Genomic DNA, 8,388 nt, shown 5'->3' on the forward strand with positions numbered 1-8,388 from the left:
TCACGGCGCTTCGCAGTCCTCCAGTTTCACTGGCGCCACTGTGGTTGGATAAAGGACAGTAACTCAAGCTGCACACTGAGTGATACCATTAAGCTTCTCATTCAGTTTTTACAGGAACCAACTTGATGCTTACCGGCTCTGCAAAATGTTTCCCATTCTTCTGAACATCTCCCATGGGCTTCTCTGAAGTCCAGCTCGTCATTCCGCAACTCGTCACACTGACAGCAAGTGGGGCTGTTTTTCAGTGGATGCCGTCTCCACGGTGATGTCACTATTCTGATCTGAAGCTGAAGGAGTTATTTTTCGTATTTTGTATAACTTCTTACCTGGTTCCAACATTCCGCCTCCGTTCTGCTCTCCCTGCCAGTGGGGAAATGGGGGTTTCGTTTTATGACGTCCCCCTGTTTTTCTTTGTCTAATATTGTCAGAATAATGTACATGTGTCTTCATTTACTGAATAGTAGTAGCACATGCTTAATTTTCCTTTGGTCTCAACATCAGAAAGCAGTCCATCACCATAGTGCAGTGTGTGTTGGTGTTCATTTAAAGGCCCCTATCATGGAAAACGGAATTTCCTTCACTTTATTGAAATAAACACTTTTGAAGATATGTAAATGCTGTTAAAGTTTCAAAACACATCACTCACCCCCGCCCCAGTCCATACAGTCCATACAGTCCATACGTTCTATATATGGACCAGTTTTGAAACATTTGAAATGTTTTTCTGATGTCATGAGAACAAGCTCAATTACATATTGCCGCCAATGCAGCGTGCAGCAATGTAGCCCCGCCCACTTACATTGCAGTTCTCAGGTGCGTTTCGGCTCTGAGTGCTTTTTGAATGCGCTCAATGAATGAGGCACAGTACATGGCAACCAATCAGAACCGAGCTCATTTATCTCATTTCCATTTTAAAGGCACATAACAGGAACAGTCTATTTAATTCAAGGGGATAAATAGAGGTTGCAAAATGGTTGTGTAAAAAAAACCTTAAGACTGTTTGTGAAACCCGAAGCCACACAAACATTGTAAGTGGACATCAAGGAACAATATAAAATAAAGAACAATGTAGGATATGGGCCCTTTACGTAGATTGTCAAATTTGCATGTAGCTTTGTTTTGGGGATCAAAGCCAGGATGCAATGAGCAGAACATGCATGTGCCTAGCCGCTACACTCTGCAGGATCCCCCGGGAGCAGAGCCCCTTCTGATAAGGCTGATCAGGCCTGCCATCGAGCTGTTACACAGACGTGAAAAGGGAATGAGGGACTGGGCTCTGTCCCCTGCAGACGCGATGCTCAGCAGTGCTCAGCCTTAGCTGGGCTCTTGCTTCATTCTATGGGCTTGATCAACATGCGCACAGATTTCATGGAGTAGAAGCCTCCCCCGTAGTCGGCCCAGAAGACGCCGTCCTGGAATTTGCTGCGGTAGACTCCACCTGAGTACCACACGCCGTTCAGGTTGGTCTGCCCACACGCATTGTACCACCAGCCACCCTTGTGGAAATGGGCACAGTTACCTAGAAGAGTGAGACAGTCCGGTAGAGGGAGAGAGACAGGGTGAAAGAGGAAGCAAGACAAAAATTATTATAGACAAAAGTAATGTTTCATTTACTTTTGGTGTTTTGAGTGAGGCTTATGGTTTTCACATATATGACCTTATGTCCTGACAAGGTATAAAAAAACAAATATGTGCAAATGAATGAATGAGGGAGAGAGAGAGAGAGAGATTTAGCCATTAATAACCTGAAAAGGCATCTTTGTCACGATCTAGGGTGGTGAACTGTTTGCCATTGTGACTGGTTAGTGAGTCCCCAGCGTTCCCCTGGTAGGTGCCCAGACGCAAGCGGTACGACTCGGACTCGGGCTCCAGGTGGAAGCTGCTGTATGCCGCATACACCTTCTTCTCCATCCAATCCTGCAGCTCCACCAGCAGCTTGTAGTCTCCCTGCCTGCCGAGGTTGTAAATGTTCTCCAGCCCTAGCCAGTGCTCTCCATCTATGTTGCCGAAGCCTTTCTGGAAGAAAACGTAAAGGAAGGGGGGGTTATTTTTTTAATGGTGCTGTGTTACACAGGCCTGGGACTGAACCGGAAGCCCTGTACTGTTGAGCAGGGCTGACTGGCTTTTTGTGAACCTCCATGCTCATGTGTTTGAATAGTTTGAACAGTTCTCTGGCACATGAACAATGCAATGGGGGAAAGTGCACACATAATGAAGTAGCATGGGCTTTCTCCTTAATCGCTGAGTTGCTACTTCTTACTTTAAAGCAGAAACCCATCTTGAAAAATGCTGGCACCTCAGTCTACTTGAGTTGCCTTTCTACCGCTAACAAATCTTGGAGCGTGTTTGTCCTGCTCATGTCCATGTTGCATAAGTGGGCTCAGCTTCTGACCAGTACCCTCCGCTGACGACACAGAAGCAACTCAGATGTATTGATTCCAAACAAGTTTTTCCATTAGCATTTGGGAAGGGGAAAAATAACTTTCTAGCGGCCTCTTCCCTTGCTGTTTGCCTTCGAGGCAGGCCAAAAGAGTTGCGAGCTGTCAGTGTTGGGTAGAATAATGAAGCGCCAGTTTCCTGGCAGAGACCAGCCAAACACTCAATCACACAGGTCACTTTAGATAACATCCATCTTGTCCTCACAGTGTGGTGTACCAGCTAAAATGCAACCACCAACTGGAAAAAAAACACACCACAGTGTGTGTTTCATCACAGTGTGTGTCTTCCCCTGTGTCTTTTCTTTGGGGAGTGAATCTCAGCTCTGTCTCTTTAGAATAATGAAATGTATAAATTTATGTGTACAAAGACACTGGAATTTTGCACAGCAAATTTTTATGAGTGTGTTATTTGGCAGTGCAGACAACATTCTCTGACTGAATTCCCAAATGCATCTATTTATACTCTTGACACCGATTCAGATATCTTAGCAATGAGATCTTTTAAGTCAGATCAAGATAATTACTTCACTGGCTTCAGCAGCTTTTCTCTCACTCCTCTTGGTGATGTATGTATGGGGCTTTTAATATGTGATTTCCTACCACTGAATGTTGGCATAACAGGGAGGATGGGAATGACCTGGTAGAGGTCTGATTGTAAAGTCATGAAGTGACTTAGGTAAGCGGTATTGGTAACGGATTGCATGAGCAGAGTAAAAATGAACCTTTATTTACTACCATCCTACTCCCCAGGTGTGCCAACCTGGAGGTTTGTTTGTCAAGTTTTGTGCAACCTACACACTTTGTTGTTGTTTAGTTTGATTCCAAATAGAGGTTTTATAGTATACATACCAATAGAAAATCAATGATTACATTTACATATGAAATTGAAATCAAAATAAAATAATGCATTTTGACATTGTTTGCCCTATGCTCTACACTTGACTCTTTACACCTCCTAAACCTGATACACTTTATTGTCTCGTCCTACTATGGATGACCAAACATACTGATCACTCTTTGGGAGATTTCCAATTGACCTTATAATTTTCCCAGTTTCGGAAGAAGTTGACAGAGCCGTCTTTCCTCCTCTGGATCACGGTCCAGCCTCCTCCATCCATGTCATGCTCACACCACGCCTGCATCGGCCTTTCACTGTCATTGGGTTTCAGCAGGTACATGCCGCTGGTGCCATGACCTGCCTGCATTGCATGGAAGCAGTCGAGGAAAGGACCTCAAAAAAATAAGGACAGCAGAAAGTAAATGTACAGAACTATGCACATTTGAAAGAAATCGCACATTTTTAAAACAATAGCTTATTTCCAATGAAAGGTAGTTCCAAACTTTCTTATTGGTACTTATATCTAGGAGGTAAGAGTGCTGAGAGAAATGTTTTAACAGTCAAAGGAGAAGAATAGCGGAAATGTATATAATAAAAACAAACCCATATTTCAACATTTTAAAAACTGCTGAATGGTTAGTGAAATACCTGGCAAGGTGAAACAGTGTGAATATCACATACTTCGCAGTCAGTTGAACCAAGAAATGCAAGACCTTGTAATCAAATATGTAATCAAAAAATGTACAAGCTATGTTTTCTTTTTAGGTGTAAAGTAGTTGACGTGCAAGAACTGGAATAGTGAAAGAAAGATGTTGATTTTTCTACCGATGCCAAAATATTCTTTAAAGCAGAGTCTGTTAATTGTATATATTACTTACAGATAAGACTATCATTAGTTTAACTTTCTTTACAAGGGCTTTTTGGCATTTTTATGACTGCATCTGCTGAAATGCTGCATTCTCACGAGTTCAGCTAACATGCTAACAGTGAGTATGCACTCCACCAGGCTGCTGAGAAGATCACTAAGTCAGGAGCTCCCACACATGTTGAATTCATTACTCTAGTCTTTGTTATTTCTCTCATACCTTCCGAGCTGAAGTTGCTGGTGGTTGGCTGCTTGGCTTCTAGGGTGCTCCCGGTGGGCGCTGGGCCCGCTCGCGAGCCTCTGTCCCTGGGGAAAGCCCGGCTGTGTTCCATATGGATCTCATTGGAGAAGCGGGGCACATGCACAGGGATGTTCTCGGGGACCACCTGGACAAGTGGTGGGGGCAGCGGTTCCTGCCTGCCATGGCCATACACGTGCAGACACTTCTCCTCCAAGGCGCCGATCAGGACTGATTGGTTGTTGACGACACCGGCAAGAGCAGCGAAGCGTGCCTCGAGGTCCCGGTAACGGGAGGAGAGGCGCAGCGCTTCGGCTGTGACGTTGAGGACGCGTGCCTCCAGCTGCGCCAGCTCCAGCGAGTTGTCACGCTTGCGGATGATCTCGTGCAGTAGCTGCATGTACAGCTGCGTCACGCGCGAGTTCATGTTGCGTGACTCTTTGCGCAGGAGTTTCATCTCGTTCACCAGGTTGCCGTCCACGTCCACCACCATGCGCAGCGTCTCCATCTCCCGCCGCTGCTTGGACAGCAGCTCCCGCACATCTGCTATGTCCATCCGTGTCACACGCTCCTTGTCCGGCAGCGAGGACCCGCGGCTTGCGCAGATGGGTCCCGTGATCTTCTGCTCAGGGACCAGGAATGTATACGAGCACCTCTTAGGAAGGTCGTCGGCACTGTGGTCGTCAAAGCCCCTCCGCCGGCGGGACAGGCCGGCGCTCCGGCCGCATGTCCAGGCGCAGAAGAGAGCGCACAGGCCCCAGGCCACGGTCCCCATGGCAACACGCACAGCTGCCAGTGACAGAATGCTCCGGCACAGTCACCTTAAACGGAACAGACCACACACACGCACACATGCATAATACACACATGCACAAACACAAACACACCACTCAGCAGAGCCCCTCCTCACATTGTCACGCATCGGTGATATTCTCGTTCCTCAGGATTCAGGTGGTTTCACTACCAAGAAGCTTCTGCACTGAAACAGAACCATGGTGGGGCCACGGCATACCAACAGTCTGCGGTCACATCCTGAAGGTGCCCCCTCCCACATGGAGAACCCCAACCTCAGGGTATCACATCTCCTGCCAGAGTGACTGTGGTTTAGGGCTTTCACGTGCAACTCACGCAAGATACGGACTTTTTGGGAGATGGACGAGAATGGCCAACGACTGATCTGCTCACAGTGAAATCCTTTAATGTGGATAAGAAGTGCAGTTGCTGGTTTTCATTTGAGAACAAACTGCTTGACCCATGCGTTTCCATGTTCCATTACAGAGAGATGGGCAGCAGTTTAAACATTATTCAAAGTAGGTAAAAGTGGGGTAGGTGTCATTGAATTTCCTACAGGGTCTCCCATAACCCAGATTTGTCTCAGTTTTACTTCTTTCTCTATCTGTCTATTGTTTCTTGAAATGGGGACATTTGGAAGATGCGTGTTTTCTCAAGTGGAAATAAGTTGCAGGCATATAGCTATGAGTAATGCATGTGTGAGTTTGTCCAGCCTATTTTTGGGGATCCAGGATCACAAACTAAAGTGCTCGTGAAGGTTCAATGAAAGACACCTGGCTGAGCCAAAAGCTACTTTCTCCCACTCTCTTTTTTCCATGAGCAGACCTGGCAAAGTCTTGACAGTGCTTCGTTAAAAAAACGAATGAGGCGAACATAACTCGCCAAATCCCAATTCAGGGTTGTGTGTAGCACATTAGGAAAATTGCTGTAATTACCTGTGACATACACTGAGATTGGCCATGTGTCGCAAAATTAGCTGTGCGGATAGTAAAGTTCAGAAGCGCACACGCACATGTGTATCTAAACTACATGTGGAAATAAGAGACAGTTACATGCATATAAACAACCAGACCAAAAAAAAAGAGAACTAAAATGAGCATTGAAGTGAGCAGTGTTTTTAAGCAGTCCAGACCATTGAGGTGTCTGAAAAGCTATGATGGGAAAGACTTTAGTACATTTTCCAAGCCAAGATCATTGCTGCAGAGAAACTCCTCTCTTCATCATTGTCAAAAACAGAGACAAAGGAAAGTAGGTTGGCTCTGTTATCGTTAGGAGACAAGGAAAATACATCATGTTCTCTTTTGAACTTACTCAACTTTCAGGCTAGTCAAAACCTTTCTTTTTCTATTAATCTTGGTATCAAAAGGTATCAAAATCCAATTTTTAAAAACTTGTGAACTATTTTAAAAAAGTTTACAGACAGATTTCAGCTACAGACAGCTGCTTTCAGATACTTTCAGTTATAGACAGCTACTTTCTATGAGATCTATGATGACGTTCATAAACCATCACATTACAAACTAGCATTGTATTACTGGTGGAATACCAAAAGCGTATTTGTTTTAATAATACGATGTGAAAGCTAAGATAAGTTTATTTGGGGAGGGGGGCGGCATTAGACTGGCAGTAGTCTAAACAAGTCCCAGCTGTCTTGGATTCTGCAAAATGTCTGGGTTCTGTACCACTGAGAAGAGGCAGATGCTGATAGCTTGTTCATGAATCAAGGTAGAAAGCTGTAAATGCTGGAGTCATCACATCTCTGTGGCAGACTTGTGTTCACTAGAAATAAATGAAGGACTTGTGTTTGAAACATGACCCCCTTCTCCAGCTGGCTGGGCCTCTGTTTCTGCAGGTCATTTTGCTGATGAAGTTGATGTAGTTGTCCGGCAGCGATGTAGTTTTCACTGACAAAGTTTTCACTGACAAAAAAGGTCTGTGAGAACTTTGTCAGTTTTTTGCGTATTTCTAAAAATATTGGATAAACTGTCAAAGTCTTACTCTGTTCTTCATTTGATTATTTGAACAGATTTCCCAGTTGACTGTAACTAATCCCAAATTTTATTATCTGTTTTATTAATTTTGTAAATTGGGTCTGGCAACACTGGCAGTTGACCCTGTTAATTAAATACATTTAAGTCATACAGTGGTTTGAAGATCAATTTGAAATGACTTACTTGGGTTTTCCTTTATAAAACATAGAAAAACATAGAAAAACAGAGTTAATCGGTACACCACTCACAGCATTATAAAACACCATAGGTTTTGTGGTTGTTATTCTTTCCAAGTGTATAGTGTATAGTGCAGAGGAGGACCAATAGCTTAAATAGCATTGCTCTGTTGTGTGAGTTCTTCTGTGGTTTCACTTGAACTGGATTATAAAGGAGTAGCATCCATTCTCTCAGTGCTAAATAAGACCTATTAGTCTACTGCTCTAGAGGGAGGAACAGGGTAGAAAGAATGATGGAGAGAAGTCCCAGAGGAAGAGGAGAGAGAGAGAGAAAGAGAAGAGAGGGAAACGGTAGGAAATCCAACATGAGGTGTAGCCCACTCTTCATAAACAGCATATGGCACTTCCACAGAACCACCCCAGTATTAATGAGGGGTAGCAGAACCCTTCCAGTATTAATCAGGGGTAGCAGAACCACTCCAGTATTAATGAGAGCTAGCAGAACCACTCCAGTATTAATCAGGGGTAGCAGAACCACTCCAGTATTAATCAGGGGTAGCAGAACTACTCCAGTATTAATCAGGGGTAGCAGAACACTTCTAGTATTAATCAGGGGTAGCAGAACCACTCCAGTATTAATGAGAGCTAACAGAACTACTCCAGTATTGATGAGAGCTAGCAGAACCACTCCAGTATTGATGAGAGCTAGCAGAACATTCCTCCAAGGAAGAACGCTGTTTGTGAGAGGGGGACACACACAGCATGTAAATCCATTGCCCAAAGCTCTCCAACCCAAGAACTGTGCAAGAGTGACAGTTTCCAGCCCAGATGTTCACTCCTTCATGGATCCTCACAGATACTCCCTAACAGCAGGATGTCTAACATAAACAGGACAATAGGAGTAGCTTGTACTAAAAGTGTAAAAGCAGAATGCAAAAATAACAGCCTGTTTTGTATATAGTCAGAATATATGCAGTGTGGACGTCAGCCATCAGCCACACTGTTTTTGATGTGGTCCAGAAGTTAAATGAAGCAGTACTGGCAGTCAAG

At 44.4% G+C, this 8,388-nt stretch overlaps 1 protein-coding gene across 2 annotated transcripts in view; it reads right to left on the reverse strand.

Moving 5' to 3' along the window:
- Window positions 1-556: 556 nt before the first annotated feature.
- Window positions 557-8,388, reverse strand: part of angptl1b (angiopoietin-like 1b) — a 9,810-nt gene continuing 1,978 nt past the window's right edge. Inside the window, exons 2-5 of one of the 2 annotated variants that reach the window (XM_027019034.3) lie at window positions 4,362-5,200; window positions 3,476-3,669; window positions 1,746-2,016; window positions 557-1,519 (exon numbers count right to left, since the gene is read on the reverse strand). In XM_027019034.3, the coding sequence (XP_026874835.2) occupies window positions 1,332-1,519; window positions 1,746-2,016; window positions 3,476-3,669; window positions 4,362-5,154 (1,446 nt within the window). In that variant the 5' untranslated portion in view covers window positions 5,155-5,200 and the 3' untranslated portion in view covers window positions 557-1,331. Of the gene's footprint in view, window positions 1,520-1,745; window positions 2,017-3,475; window positions 3,670-4,361 lie in introns of both variants that reach the window. The other variant, XM_081695183.1, reaches the window with a different exon arrangement.

The sequence above is a fragment of the Electrophorus electricus genome, chromosome 13 (assembly GCF_041902795.1).
Source record: "Electrophorus electricus isolate QZ-2024a chromosome 13, ASM4190279v1, whole genome shotgun sequence".
NCBI classification, from domain to species: Eukaryota; Metazoa; Chordata; class Actinopteri; order Gymnotiformes; family Gymnotidae; genus Electrophorus; species Electrophorus electricus.